The sequence below is a fragment of the Mustela nivalis genome, assembly GCF_964662115.1.
Source record: "Mustela nivalis genome assembly, chromosome: 6".
In the NCBI taxonomy this organism is placed as follows: domain Eukaryota; kingdom Metazoa; phylum Chordata; class Mammalia; order Carnivora; family Mustelidae; genus Mustela; species Mustela nivalis.
Window position 1 is genome coordinate 91421193 of NC_139025.1, and position 16104 is coordinate 91437296.

At 44.8% G+C, this 16104-nt stretch overlaps 1 protein-coding gene across 3 annotated transcripts in view; it reads left to right on the top strand.

The window, feature by feature from the left end:
* SCG5 (secretogranin V) overlaps positions 1–16104 on the top strand; it is a 54290-nt gene that overhangs the window by 36791 nt on the left and 1395 nt on the right. For 2 of the 3 annotated variants that reach the window (XM_082734316.1, XM_082734314.1), the window contains 3 exons: positions 1534–1683; positions 5808–5920; positions 13238–13291. In XM_082734316.1, coding sequence (XP_082590442.1) covers positions 1534–1683; positions 5808–5920; positions 13238–13291 — 317 coding nt within the window. The remainder of the gene's footprint in view (positions 1–1533; positions 1684–5807; positions 5921–13237; positions 13292–16104) is intronic. The other variant, XM_082734315.1, reaches the window with a different exon arrangement.

A 16104-nucleotide genomic window follows, 5' to 3' on the forward strand; every position in this document is an offset into this window, starting at 1 on the left:
GGCTCAGGTCATGATCCCGGGGTCCTGGGATCGAGCCCCGCATCGGGCTCTCTGCTTGGTGGGAAGCCTGCTTCTCCCTCTCCCACTCCCCCTGCTTGTGTTCCCTCTTTTGCTGTGTCTCTGTCAAATAAAAATAATGCCTCATTTAAAAAAAAAAAAAAACTGCTGGTAGACCTGTTATAAAAATGGTGTTCTCATATTTTGGTGACCTTATTTTATAAAATGGTACCTCCTTTCCCAGGTTGGAAAACAGCTTGGCAATATAATATAAAGACCCATAAAAATATTTATGGCCTTTGACCCAGTAATTTGACTTCGGGGAATCTATCCTGAGAAATACTAATCCAAAACATGGAAAAAATTAAAGTCTGAAGAGTAAATGAGGAAACACTAAATGTCCCACAATAGGGGGATGATTAATGTGTTGTGGTAGAGCCACTGGCTAGAAAAACAACACAGCCATTTATGACTATGTGAGAAGAGACCGTGCAGCCACATGGGGAGATGCTGGTACTTTAATATTAAATAAAAGTGAATAAACACTTTAGTATAAAAAGACTTTAAAATCAAAGACATTAAAAATAGGACCATAGGGGCACCTGGGTGGCTCAGTCGTTAAGCCTCTGCCTTCTGCTCCGATCATGATCCCAGGGTCCTGGGATCGAGCCCCACATCAGTCTCTCTGATCGGTGGGGAGCCTGCTTCCCCCTGCCCCTCTGCCTGCCTCTCTGCCTACTTGTGCTCTCTGTCCATGAAATAAATAAATAAAATCTTTTTTAAAAAATGCAGAGGAGAAAGGATTGAAGTAAATATACTGAGTTTTAAGTGGTTGTTCTAGAATTGTAAGAAGAGAGTGATTTATGTCCTTTCTTCCTTCCTTCCTTTTAAAGATCTTATGTATTTATCTGACCAAGAGAGACAGGCAGAGGGAAGAGAGAAGCAGGTTCCCTGCCAAGCTCAATCCCAGGACCCTGGGACCATGACCTGAGCTGAAACAGACGCTTAACCGACTGAGCCACCCACGTGCCTCTTTTCTTTTCTTTTCTTTTTCTTTCTTTCTTTCTTTCTTTCTTTCTTTCTTTCTTTCTTTCTTTCTTTCTTCCTTTCTTTCTTTCTTTTCTTTTCTTTTTTTTCTTTGTGAAAATGTGTTGTTTTTTAGCCTATTCTCATGCCTGACTACAGTTACCTCCCTGTCTCTTCCACTACCCTGCCCCCCTGGGGTGCCACTTGAGGTTTAGCTGGTCCAAGAAGCCCTCCCCATCCTATCAGCCAAATGAAACTCTCCCTTCACCATGTTCCCAAGATGCTGTATTAACATTTCTACTCAGGCATGTATCTAATGTGCCTTGTGCGGAAATGGTGCGTGTGGGGCATGTGTCTGTCTCCATAACTAAAGTTTTAAACCCTAAAGGGCAGAAACTATTCAATTTCTTATTCTCTTTCCACAGTATAGATCACAGTGCTTTGCCTGGGTACATGTTATTTGAAATGAATTTCACTGCACTCAAGTGAACGACTCTGATTCCCTGGCAGGTGGAGCTCATGAAGGTCTTCAGCATTTGGGTCCCTTTGGCAACATCCCAAACATTGTGGCAGAGTTGACTGGTGACAACATTCCTAAGGACTTCAGCGAAGATCAAGGCTACCCAGACCCTCCAAATCCCTGTCCTATTGGAAAAACAGGTAATGGCCATGCCCTAGGGTTCTCAAGGAAGGTGGAATCTTTGGGAGGAAATTAAAACTTTTAACATCCAGGGCACCTGGGTGGCTCAGTGGGTTAGGCCACTGCCTTCAGCTCAGGTCATGATCTCAGGGTTCTGGGATCGAGTCCTGCATTGGGCTCTCTGCTCAGCGGGGAGCCTGCTTCCCCCTCCTCTCTGCCTGCCTCTCTGTCTGCTTGTGATCTCTGTCAAATAAATAAATAAAATCTTTAATAAATAAATAAAAAAATAAAAATAAAAATAAAAATTCTAACATCCACTACAAATACTCTTAGAGATAGTATTTCTATTCTAATGACCCCTCCCCCCCGACCCATGTATTTGTAGGTAGATTGGAAAGGGAAATTTTTCTAGAACCCTCAATGCTTTCTGGCGGTTAGATACACACGCGTAAGACTCCCTTGCCAAAGTTTTACCTTCAGTCTCTCTCCCTCTTTAGGAATTGATGCTTTTTTTCTGCACTTGCTACCCTTTTAATAAAAATGGAAAGAGATTTTCTTCTTTCTGCCTTTTCTGTAATACAACTGCTGCCCACATTGAGTGTCCTTGGCACTTACCAGTTTACGGATTATCCATGTCCACCGTTTTCCTTACTGCCTTTGACAATTGACATTTTAACCATGTCATAAGCAGCATCTATCCTGAAATATCTCTTCGGGGTCCAGGGCGTGGCATGAGAGACAGTGGGTCCAGGAAGATGATAAGTTGGTTAAGGAAGAAGCTTGAAACTTTTCTTTGCTGCTTGTGTCTCGCTCCCACATTCCTACTCTAGGATGCCAGCGAGAATGAATGGTGAGTGGACTGCGCTTACATGGGCCTTCGAGCAGTTAACCTTGGTGGTTAAGAGTAGTGGCTCTAAACCCAGACTACCTGAATTCAAACCCCAAGTCAAGATATGTGACCTTGAACAAGCTAATCGACTGATTCACACACCAGTTTCCTCATTGGCAAAATGGGTGCTGTTGTGGGAATTAAATGAAATGATCCACATTAAGCACTCAGCAGAACACCTCGCACAAAGTAAAGGCTCATTAAATGGCATCCTGATTAGAATTAATTTCACCACTAGTGAATAATGCATTGTTCCCGTCGGGCTTGTGTTAACTTTCAGCACCAGAATAGTTTTTCCCCCCAAGCCTACAATAACAATAGCTGGCACTTATTATCCTTACTTTGCATATATGGAAACTGAAGCTTAGAGCATAGCCTGTCCAAGCTTACCTACTTAGCAAGTAGCTGAGCCAAGACTCAAACCCAGGTCTCCCTGATTCAGGACTGTGTCCTCAACCACCATGACAGTGTCCTGCTCTGAAAACTCTGACAGTATTAGCCCCTCAGATTTTCTTAAACACAACACGGGCTTTCTCTGAAAGCGGGTTTCCCTAAAGGATACTCGTCCTCTCATGTGGGGTAGGCATCTGCGTTCTTTGGGGCACAGAGCTTGTGGGGCAGCCAGAGTGGCTGGATGCATCCTAACCAAGGTGGGAATACAGGGCCACCTGCGGGAAAACCTGAATCACCGCACACAAACAATCCCTGCAGCCACCTTTTACGTGCTTGCGGGGTTTGGGATGGGTCGAAGGAAATACTAGTTCAGAGTTTGAAGAGCAACAGTCCCCATGGGGATTTGGTTAAACTGATTAGATATAATACAGTATAGTAGTTCTTAAAGTGTGGTCCCAGGTTTCCGGCGGCATCAGTATCACTTGGAAACTGGTGGAAATGCAGATTTCCAGGCTTTCCCCCAGATCCGCTGAATCAGAGACTCCTGGGGTAGGCTACTCTGGAAACCTGTGTTCTAAGCCGCCTTCCCTGCAATTCCAGCACATACTGCAGTCTGAGAACCACTGCTGTAGGAGATAGGATAGTCTGGGCCAAGAGATCTGAGGTCTAGTCCTAACTCTAGTATGCGAGCCTGCTTCCCACGCTTCAGTGTCCTCATCGGTAAAATGAAGACAGAGTGCCTTCGAAAACATAGATGCGGTTCCAGGCTGCCCTGGGAAAGGAGAAAGTCCAGATCCCTGTAATCAAGCCCTAGTTTCATGCACGCAGATGCTGAGATGGGGCAGTCCAGGGGTCCTGATGCAGCCGGGTCAGGTGACAGCCCCCAGACCGTTTCTCGTCGCACATTACCTGCCATTTTTCTTTGCTGTCTGGCCACCACACAAACTTGTTTAAGCCCCTTGTTCAACCATCATTTTCATTCTAGAAAGGAAATCTCTAGCTAAATTTCGACATTATTTGTAGGAGATTGCTTGAGATAGCGTCGGTGAGAATCATGACACTACAGGGTTGAGCAAGCAATCCAAGAATACAATCTTGGCTTCCCCCTCCCCTTCCCTGCTCTCTTCTGAATCACGGTCCGGCCACCCTGGACAGAGCAGCTGACCGCAGAGAGTGCATCCTCAGACATAAGATGTGAATCTCAGGGCACGTTTACAGGTCCCAAAATACCGCCGTTCCCCGAGCAGGGCTATATCTCTCCATCTCAATCTGGGCCACTTAGAAATCCTGGAGAAACAATTATGAGAAGTTGTTAAGCTGCCGTCTGCAGACGGCCTGAACTCTCGGGATTGGCTGTCTCCTTCCTACATGGTAATTGCTGGAGATGAAGAAGTTAGATAAGCGGTCCCGTGACGAGTGGGGAGCCACGTTAGGGGTTTTGTTCAAACCTAATGACTCCCATGAGAGCTTCTTGCTATGAAGACACTGGGTGGCTTCAGGCTGCTGGAAGGCTTCAGAGCAATCCCAAGAGACCTGACTCTTCGGCTGGTCTGACTCCTTTCAGCATTCACTTGGATGCCTCATTATCCCTTCGCAAAAGGACTCTTCTCTTTTCAACACCCCCCCCCCCCGGGACATCACAACATTCACTCTCCCTCCTCTGCCCCCAACCCTTTGAAGCTGTTATCTAAAAGCACATTTGATACTGAAAAAAAAGGACTTAATCTTAGAGCAGCGTGTTTTGTAATGATAGGGCTGAGGTCACAGCAGCAGCCAAGTGGGATAACCTTTCTTGGGTTTGATTGAAAGACATGATCTATTCCGAAGAACGGTTCAGAGTATCAATTCCCATTTAAAAAGAGATGTTGGGAAGGGAACTAAAGCAGAGGGAACCTCTCGTGTGCGAGGTGTTCTGTGTGGGACCATCTCCTTTCCTCACAGCTACCCAGTAAGGCAAGTCCTGGATTCTGCCCTTCTCGCAGAAGGTTACATGGGTTTAGAGAGACAAGGTTAGTTGTCAAAGACAACTTTGTTAGTTGTCAAAGACAAAGTTAATCTTCCCATGGAATTAAGACCGTCTGTCCCTTATGAGCTAGGATAGGGGCCCTGAGCTCTGGTCTGTCTAACTCAAAGCTTACGCCATCACCACCATAACACACCTCAATTCTGTCTGGTGATGGCGTCATTCTTACATAAGTTGCTTTCTCCAAGAAGCTGAAATTGTTTCTGAAGAGCTCACCCAGGAGAAAACACCAGCGAGTCATGTGGAATGGAAATACACCCGTTAAGCAACTATTTGCTCTCTAACAGATAAGGATGATAGCGGTAACACAACAGAAGGCTATTTCTCACCCATGTGACATCCTACTAGAGGTGGGGGAGGGTGTTACCGGGATGGATGGTTTGCCAACCCCAAAGTGCCATCTTTCCTCTTGACACGTGACAGTCCCAGTTGCCCTGGCCAGCAGCATGTAGCGAGCAGAGCAGCAGGTGGGGTTGGGGGGGGAGGTGGGCAGGAGATGGGATCACATAGGAGGATTTTATGGGCCAGGCCTGGAAGATGAATACATCACTTCTATCCACATTCCACTGGCACAAACTCAGGCATATGACTCCACCTGCCTGCCAGGCAAGGCTGGGAAATTAGCTGTGCCGAGGGGGAAAGGGAAGTGGGTTTGGTGAGTAGCCAACCAGTCTCTGCCACAGGTGGGAGGAGGAGTGAGGGTTTGGGATGAGCAAATTCCAGAGTGACTGATGTGGACAGATGCTGACCTTTGGATGTCTAGTTGTTTTTAATAAATTCACTCTTAGAATAACAATAGATGCCTTGGCCATTCCTCAAAAGCCTTTTGTTGTTTGTAGTAGATGATGGATGTCTAGAGAACACCCCCGACACAGCAGAGTTCAGTCGAGAATTTCAGCTGCACCAGCACCTCTTTGATCCAGAACATGACTATCCAGGCTTGGGCAAGTGGGTAAGTCCAATCTTAATGACTAGTAGATCTTCCACTCTTGCATTCTGAAGGTGCTGATGGCCGGAATGAGCAATGTGGGTGGGGTGAGAGAAGAAAAGTTATTTAGAAGCTGATTTTTCAGGAATCTCTGGTTGAGAGGGAACTTATGTAATTACCAAAACACACGCATGTCTAGGATGCAAGATGCCTCCCTGTCCCACGAGTCAGTGACCTAAACCCATCTCAGCAGCTGTAGTCTCCAGAGACTTCAACTCTGGTCTCCTCCACAGCCTGTGTCATAACACATCCTAAACTCTTGCCAGGGTTTCTCAAAAGTCATGTAGGAAGTATATAAGTTGGTTTATTTTTTGGTGGGATTTTTGTAAAAAAAAAAAAAGAAAAAGAAGAAGAAGAAGAAAGAAAGAAAGAAAGAAAGAAAGAAAGAAAGAAAGAAAGAAAGAAAGAAAAGGATACTGAGAAAATTTGCAAATTCTCTCTCCAGACTGAGGGAGATGATCTCTGCAGGACCAAGAAAAAATGACGTCAGATGCGTAGAAACAGGGGCACCTGGGTTGCTCAGTTGGTTGAGTGTCTGACTCTTGGTTTCAGCTGAGATCTCAGGGTGGTAAGATCAAGCCCTGCATCAGGCTCTGCGCTCAGTGTGGAGTCTGCTTGAGTTTCTGTCCCTCTTCCTCTGCTTTTCCTACTCATGCTCTCTCTCTCTAAAATAAATAAATCTTAAAAAAAAAAAAAAAAACCCGAAACTTAGAAACAGACGTATGTAATTCTGCTCTATGGAAAGAGAGGAAAAATTCCAAATGCAGAGCCTTGAACTTGCTGTCAGTACTAGGCAAGAGTCTCTTAACTGTCCATTAAAGAGATTGTAGGCCCTTGGAAAGAGAAATCATCACCATTTGGCATACGGTTGTTAAAAGCAAGTTTTGTCAATCTGACTATATTCTTCTACTCACCAGTGTCATTCATTTACTTGTCAGCTTGACAAGCGAGATGGAGTGAACGTGGTGCACTTGGATCTCAGCAAACTACCTGATGAGATCTTTCATGATCTCCTCTTGGAATAGGTAAAGAGAGGCAGGATCGCTCGGCAAGAGAACCTCACCCAAAGGGAGGTTGGGAAGGAATCCTCATCAATAGGGAGAGAGACTTCACGTGGTATCCTGCATGTTCTGGCCCTACCCCGCTCCACGTCTTTAGAAATGTTTGTAATAGAAAATATAGAACACGTACTTATGAGCTTCTCAGGGGGTGACCCAGAGTTGGAAGGGAGAACATTGAGTGACCGGAGTTGGGATTCAAGAAGATCCCAGTAGGCTCAGACAATGAGTGCAACAAGATCACAACGGACTGGCCATATAGCTGTGCTCTGGTGGTCGGGGCTATGTAATCAAAGGCAAAAGCCCTGTGGGAAAAGTGGGAAACACCAAGGAGTGTTAATTTATGTAGAAGTAGCTGCTCAGTACATCTACGGCATGAATGGATGAGCAGATATGCCTGCCTTAGTGTTTCTAGAGTTTTCCGACCCTGCTCAGCTCATGGCTGCCGCTGACCTTGCTTCCTACATGACGAAGACCACTGTAGTCTTAGGACTAAAATCCCTCCCTTCCTTTTAGACTGTTTTAGAGAGAGATGTCTGTCCCCATGAACATTCACTTTCATTTTTCCATTACCTTGTTTTAAGGTTGCATTGAATTGATGCCCTCTACCCTTGACCTGGACCCATTTCCCATCCAAAAACACCACAGCAACTTTAATTTTGCTTCTTCCAAAATGCATTAATTCTATTTCTCTTCTTTTTCATAAGTGGTTCTGTTAGGGAGACTTGTTTGTGGAGCCATTCTGAGGCCTCCTAGTAGAATTTGAACATGTTGACTAATACAAGCAAACATCTATAGGTTCTTGAACAGGAGACTGAACTCACAAAAGTCTATAAAAGAGGTTATTCTGGTGGCATGTGGAAAGATGCAATAGAGAAAGAACAGACTAAAGGCAAGAAAAAAATATATGAAGTCATTGCAGCTACAAAGGCCACGGATATAGTGGATTCAAGTGAACCACCCCCATGTGATAAGAACCTATGACATTTCGAAGGCGGCTGGGGAGCTGGCTAGAACGGTATATGGTGTAAATATAGCAGGAGGAAAGAAGAGCCATGTCAAGTTACCTAGAAATAGACAGCATGAAGAAACTTTTCCTCTGAGGGAAGTTTTTAAAGGACGGGGTGAAGAAGAGAGGGAGGTAGGAGGGAATGAGGGGAGCAGAGAAGGTGCGGGAAAGTAGGAAAGGACAGAGGAACCCTGAGAAGGACTTCCTAACAGAGGGGCAAAGTAGTGTGGCCAAACAGAAGCAAGGGCCAGGTTCAGCAAAGAACAAGTGGAAGATACGGAGCCTGCTTTTTTCCATGTGCTGTGCTAGATGCTTGATATACAGTAGTCTTCAAGACGTGGAGCTGGTCTTCCACGAACTTACCGCTGCGTGGTTGAGATGAAAGGCATGAAATCACAATGAGCCCAATGGCGTGCCGTCCAGCCTCATGTACGAGCCATCCCATGAGCACCAGGTGCAAGGACTGGCAAAGGGGGAGGAGAACGGCCGAGGGATATCCAAGACGGAGGCCTCGCATGGCCCACTGTACAACAGCCCACGAGGAAGCTGAAGGCAAAAGAATGGCAATGAGCAAAAGGAAGCAGAAAAGAGACTGAGAAAAGTGTGAGCGAGGTCAGAGAGCCCTTCTGAGGAAGCGGGAGATATGGAAACTTCTCTCTTGAGAACTTTAGTTGCCTCTTCTTGAAAACCGGGACAGACTGGTATTACAGATTGATGACCAGGAACAATGTTTACACAATTTTATCGTTGGTAATTATGTGTTTATTTAAACTGAATTTTCTCTCATTTATTTTCTCAGTACCACCTGGCAGTGAAACATAATTGGCTTGATTTGTTTTTTGTTGTTAAGATTTTATTTATTTGTCAGAGAGAGTGAGTGAGAGCAGAAGCAGTTGGAGCAGCAGGCAGAGGGGGAAGCAGGCTCCCCACTGAATAGAGAGCCAATGTGGAACTTGATCCCAGGACCTTGGGATTATGACCTAAGCTGAAGGCATCCGCTTAACCGACTGAGCCACCCAGGTGCCCTGATTTGGTTGATCTTCACATGGAAGTATGAATTGAGTACAGTAGTCTTTCTGTAACCAAGGGGGATTTGTTCCAAGACCCCCAGTGATTGCTGAAACTGCAGATAGTATCAAACCCTATGTATAATGTGTTTTCCTTTATATACACAATTAAGTTGAATTTATGAATCAGGCACAGTAGGAAATTAACAACAGTAATTAATAATAAAGTTGAGCAATTATCCCGATATACTGTAATCAAAGTTATATGAATGTGGTCTCTCCCAAAATATCTTTATTGTAACTATACCATAATGTAGGCATTGTGGTGTAACACTAATATCTGACTGTATGTCAGAAGGAGGATCATCTGCTTCTAGACTGTGGTTGACCACGGGTAACTTAAAACCATGGAAAGCAGAACCGTGGATAAAGGGGAGCTACAGCATGTTTTGCTTTTCTACACTGGGGTTGAGAGGCCTAAGTCACTGTTTATATAGAATGATGGTCTCAAGCTTGTCCTAAGCTCCAGGAGATTGCAAGTTAACAAAGTAATGTTCTTGCACAAGAGAATGGCACACAACACCGCGATTCCTTATATGCTAATAACATTTGCCTGTTTTTGACATTAGCTAGAGCTCAGCTAGGTCTTTAGCAGTGATTCATATATTACAAATATCAGCGTCTGTCTTGTTTCCTGCATTACTTTCTCTTTGTTAATGCATCAAGACACATTGGTCAAATGCACATCACATGCCTTCCAGGCCCTCTGTTTGATGATGGGAATGAAGACGAAGAATAATAGTCATTGGTTTTATTGTATGGTGGTGAATAGTAATATTTATTGAGCACCTACTGTGTGCCAGACATTGTACTAAATACTGTACATGAATTATCTCATTTGATCTGCCCATCCCAATCACTCCCATTTTACAGATGAGAAAATCCAGGCTTAGGGAGCATGGGTAGCCTGCCTGACAGCACAGAGCTGATGATCAATAGAGCTGGGTTCGAACTGGACCACCTGACTCCTAGAGTCCTTTACAAACTGATTCCTTGGGGTACCAAGATGGTTAAATGTCTACCTTCAGCTCAGGTCATGATCCCAAGATCCTGGGATTGAGTCCCACATCGGGCCCCCTACTCAGTGGGGAGTCTGCTTCTCCCTCTCCGCTTGCCTCTCCCCCTGCTTGTGCCTAATGAATAAATAGAATCTTTAAAAAAATAACAACTGGTCCCTTATCTTTCATGACTCATGGCTCATAATGCATTGACTGCCTTTTTGACAGTGTGTGTGCTCCCAGTGTTGAGAGGCTATGCCCAAAGACTGGCCATCGTAGGTAGCAGTCACCCCCTCCTTCACCCAGTAATTGCTCACCGCTACTCAGGAAAGGGTTCTCTTGAAAAGCAAATGTTTCTCCTTTCCAAGTGCTTTTCATATCTTCTCATCAGCCCGCTGGGGTGAATAGGGTCGCTTCCTCCCGGAAGCAGTTGATCACGGCCAGAGCCTGAGCCAAAAAAGAAGTGGCAACAAGGACCCTCTCTGCCTTTCTTTGTCTTTCAGGATCTCAGCCTGGCTGAAGAGCTGCACCCTCTACACTTAGGGTTTTCCTCATGTGATTAGCCTTGAGTCATGCCTTTCTGTGATAATTGCTGTTACTGTTGACATCAGAAGACACGTGATGCCACTTTGTCCCAGATTTGGTAGTGACTTGGTCTAAGTGATGTCGGCCAGGTTTCTCAAGTGTAAAATTACTATTTTCCCCCCTTAAAATTAATAATCTGTTGGGAGATACTTTCAGACTGTATACATGTTCTCTCCCCCTTGAACCTCGCAGTCAACAATTTTAGCCTCCATTGATGATACCCGCCAGAATCATGGTGGTTGTCAAATGGTGATTTTTCAACTCTGTTACTCATTCTACATTTATTGGTTGGCATTCTGCTCTAAGCAAGGGTCCCCCCTACTCCCCCATTTATTCATTTATGTATTTAAAAATTTATTTATTTATTATCAACATTGATTCGTGGATTCCTATTATTACTTATTTTGGTGTTCAGACTATCCTAGATTTAGTTAGTGGGAGTCTCCTAGCTGGCTTCTCTCTCCTTTTAACGTGACTCACCACTTTCTGAGCATGTTCTTACTTTATGGCTCAATTAGATAGATATTCTAGCTTCATTGATCCTCGTACTTTCCCTGCCTTAGCCCTGGAATCAGACCTTGGAGAAGTGTCCCTGGTTCCATTTAGGTATGGAATTTGAAACCAAGATCTGGGCAGTTGTCCAAAATCTTGATGGGACAATGGAAAGCCCTTTTTGTGAACTTGAACCTGCTACTCATGTGGAAAACAGGCTCACCACTCCCCCCCAACTCCACCCCACCTACAAGGAATGGTTGTCAGGGGAGGGGGCTGAGCCCTGCCAGTCTTCACCTTCCAAACCATTCAATAGCAGAGCTAGTCAGGAATGCCCCAAGCCCTTCCATGCACGGGTGGGAAAGCTTCATCCCAGCTAATCCTAACCCTGGCTCTTGGGAAAATCCAGGGACCATCTCTGAGAGGAAGGCTTGCTAGACTTTTTGCACTTCTTTTAGAAGGAAGTCTCTTCTTGGGTATCATCTGCCCCAGGACCTTCTAAAGGACATGAACGACAACGATGCTGCCTTCGCCCTGCTGGTGGCGCAGTGGAGCTCAGGCCCGGCAGAGGGGCTGCCCCACCCATCCTCCTGGCTCCAGGCTGCATGCCCTCCCACGCACTCAGGCCCGGACCCTGATGAGACACAGGAAGAGCCTCTGTCCTCGCCCCCAATCTCCCACCCCCTCAGCCCACCCCCAGCCTTGGCACAAGCTCCCAGACGTTCTCTGTGCAATAGGAGTGGTTACGTCCCCGCAAAAGCAACTGCAGACGACGAGAATGAGCCTCACCGCGATGTGCTCATTCTTCGAGGGTGTGATCTGCACGTCTGCCTTTTCTCCCTTCCAGTATTAGATTGACCAGTTCCCCAAGTGAGCGGGAAACCAAGGCTGCGGCCAGTACCGGCCTTTCCGGCAGCGGAGGCCCCTTCACTCCCTGGCGTCATCTCCCTGCACAGTTGAGGCTGGGCAAGAGATACGCATTGTAAATTGCGGGTGGGGTAGATTTTAATGCACATGAAAATTGTGAAGCTCATTCTTGGCATTTGTCATTTTCATTTCCAAATCTACCATTAAAAAAAAAAAAAAAGACACTATATCCAAACAGTTCAGAGGATAGAAGCATTGTAAAAACGTGTTCTTTAACAGAACGCTGTCATCTCTTAAAAAAAAAAAAAGTCAGTATATTTTATTTAGAGTAAGATGAATCATCTCTTTTATACATTATTTCCCTTCTGATGAAAAAAATCAAATTAAAAAAACAACTCAAATATGTCCCCCCAATGCCCCTTCTCCTGTTCTGCCTTCAGATTAAGTGTTCTGTCTTTTATAATTTCAGTAGAAGAAAAATCTGCGGAGCATGTGTCTGATATTCTAGAGCTCATTTAAGCCCACTATGTGTTTGAAATACAGCAATATGTGGAAACACTTATACAAACTGTGGTAACAGAGCCTGGTTTTTTTTTTTTTCCCCCAACATCGCTTTCCTCCTGCCAAGAAGTTTTTTGGCAGTTTTTAAAAGGTTCACTCTATTAAAAATGTTATAGACCAAATGGTTTTCCGATTGTCTTGACTGGGGGCACGCACTGACTGAAGCCACAGGAGGAAAGGTTGCCGAAGTCAGAATGTCTCATTTATTTACATAGAGGATTGTTATTAATAGTCAGACACTCCTCTAGAGAACAGTTTATGTGTACGGCTCATAAAAAGGGCGTTGGATACAAAAGCAAAATGAGATAAAACTGTTTGTTTTAAACAAAGTCTTGTTCAAACTGAGGAGCTGAGTTTCCCGTGCCCTGTGTGTTTTCGAATGTCGTATTTTCCTGTTTATATGATTGTTGGTGACACTGGGGTGCCTCGGGGCATTGCAGAGAACTTTATTAAAAGCTACACAACCACCAGCGTTTCTCTTGTGGTCTGTCTTTCTGACACGACCTTCCTTTCATCTAGCTTTGTTTCCAAAATATGTGTATGCAAATATCCAGGGGGACACACCAGTATTGCTTCTAAAATAGACGTTCACCAAATTTGATCCATACTTGTGCATTTGTGTCTTCTTTTTCTCCCCATTCTAGAACAAGAAACTCCTTTATGAGAAGAAGAAGGGAGGACAGACACGGAAGCGGAGGGTAACGTGTGGCTGGTGGGGCCGTTGCTGGGACACCTGGAGCTTTCCCAGAGCTGTTATTTTCCCAGAGTGTAACTCGCTCTCCGTTGTTGGAAAATAGCCGAAACCTTTCATGTGCCATCCTGGGAGGGCACGACTGGGGTCCCGGAGAGCAAGGTCCATGCCCTTGCCTCCTGCGTTGGCTTGCCCACGATTTAGCACATGGTTCCTCGAGGAGCCCTCCTTGGTGGTGATCTCGCCACCTCCATTGCATTTGCGAAATGTGGATTGCATCCAGCCCCTGGGTTGTGGGAGTTCAGGGAGCCCATGAGGGGGTCTGTCCTCAGAGGGGCTCTCGGCTGCTGGGGGCAACTGCTTATACATCTGCACCAATTATATAAAAACACAAGACAGGAACAAGGAAGCACTTGCTGCACTGCAAGCTCCAGGCAGTAATTCTGAAGGAATGTAGGGGCAAAAGATGAGATGACCAAACCTCATTCCTCCTGCATACCTTTTTCTTCACCTAGCCAGACTGATGTCCAGTCCATGAGATCTGCTGTATTTGCTTGCTGGCTGGTGAATTTGCTGGCAGGCTTAGGTATTTACCATCTTGGGGCTGCCCAGGGTGGCACATCGGTCTGGGTCTTGCCCATCGAGCTGCTGTGGTGTTACTTCTTGTAGAGCTGAAGGTCAAGTTTGATCTGAGTTTCCAGTGCATTTTATGTCCTGGAGACTGAATCAGTGGTCAGTGTCTGTTCTGATAATCCACTGGTGCCCTCATGGACAGAAGTGCCTGGTCCCCTGCCTTCTTCTGATCAGGTGGAGGAGAAAGTTCAAGATCTGTTTTTCTGTGGCATAGTGCTGCCAGAGAGTAACATGTTAGATACGAAAACCAAGCCATAGACCCAAGGCCACTGACTGATTTTTTAGAACAGCAAGTGCCTGGATCCCGACAACAACTGGGAATCCGGTCAGCGGTAGTTGTGGCTGTCCTGCATGGTTTTGCTGGATCCGGTCAGGGTACTCGAGGAGGTGTCGATTTTCTGGTTGTAACATTAATTGACAGATCTTCTTCCCCAGAGTTCATAGGATTATTAGGGGTTTTTCTTGGTGATCACAGTTTCTGATGGCCGGTGGTGGCAGAGAGGGTCCAAAGGGTATATTGTGGTCTTGAGAGAACATCAAGAAATTCTATTTCAGGAGCTCAGAATACACATAATTTACCAGTAGGACGGCTTGAATATCTCCCCGTGGCACAACAAGAACATTTCCAAATAAGACCAATGACCGACCCAAAATGAATAACTTAGCATGAAGCTTTAATTGTCTCTGTTTCCTGGCTCACCATTCCTTTTGCCCTGACTTGGTTAATGACCATGGGTCAGGATTTAGGTCGTTTTTTCATGAGACCCATGATTACCCAAACTCAGAATTCTGGCTAGGACACATGTTATAAAAGATTGTACTTTGGCCTCAACTTCCTCCACATAGGAAAGGCTCAGAAATTATGAAAATAAGGGTCATTTTGACCCAGTGGTATCAAGTTCTTCCTATTCTCAGACAGTAATAAAAACTCATGGCCATGCCATAAATCCTGACCCTCTCAGGACCCATGGGGTAACAGAACTTACTTCAGGTGATACTTCTACCTCATTGAAAGCCTCAGGTGATGTTTCCACTTCACTAAAGAATTTACTCACCTCCTCAAGTGCACCAATCACCAAAGCCTTCTCCAGTGATTTCCAAGGGACATCAGGATCAAACATCTGATCGTAGTGGTTCTTCTAGGTAGGAAATGGAAAGAACGTTCTCTCTGTAACCTAGCCAGTTTCTCTCACCCAGGAGAGAAGACAAATATATAAGTGTCTTGATTTCTTCAGAGGATCAAGTATCATTACTATTATTCCTCTTATGTATAGGATTCAGTACTAATGAACATTTATCAAAAAAGCTCAAGTGATTGCTCCCTTTGCTTCCTCATTAATTTACTTCCCCTGCCCTCCAGTATTTTTCTAGGTCTGGGAGAAGAACTTCCTCCTGTGAAAGTCCCTTTCCCAAGAGGTATCCTCCCTGGAGTTATAACAGACCCCTCAGTGGGTTTTATGTAACTTTCTGTATTCACTCAAACCCAGTTGAATTCTGAGTTGCTTCATGAGGAAAAGGTCAATTCCTCTTTAAACAAAAAAATGATCACCTTTGCAAACTCATGTTAAGATGTCTCTTGTTAATATTTGAAATCTACTACTGATCTTATTTAAAGGGTTTATCAACATTTTATTCCTATACTTGATAAACATGAAAATCTCATGCCCTTTTTAATATCTTAGAATTTTCAGAATAAATATTATTACTAAAAAACAATGAAGCCATTCATGGCGTTGAGTACACTTTTCCAGTCTCCACTTGCTTCATCTACCCAGAGGTTCTTAGATGACTCTCAGGAGTAAGCCATTCTAGCGGACCATCGTTGCTATAAAAAGTATTTTCCTTATTTTAAGTATTTTAAAGATGCCTTCCCAGTAAAGTACTGTGTTTGGGTGACATATCCTTTCTCAGATTTGAAGACATCCCACACTTTGTAAATCTCAGCTTGTTTGTAATGCATTTCTGCTGGGTGAGTAGGGCCTTTCATGATGCATGGCTTTAGCTGTGAGAATGTGGGAAGACATTTACAAATACTAAACTCAGGGTCCATTCCTTTTGGAGAATGACCTGCTCACCCTTCAGAAAAACCAAGGCAGACAAGGTCCCATTGGCAAGAGAGACCCACCTGTGAACGGCCACCCTTCATTCACAGGGACTTGGGATTGCTGACCGTTTGCAACCGTTGCT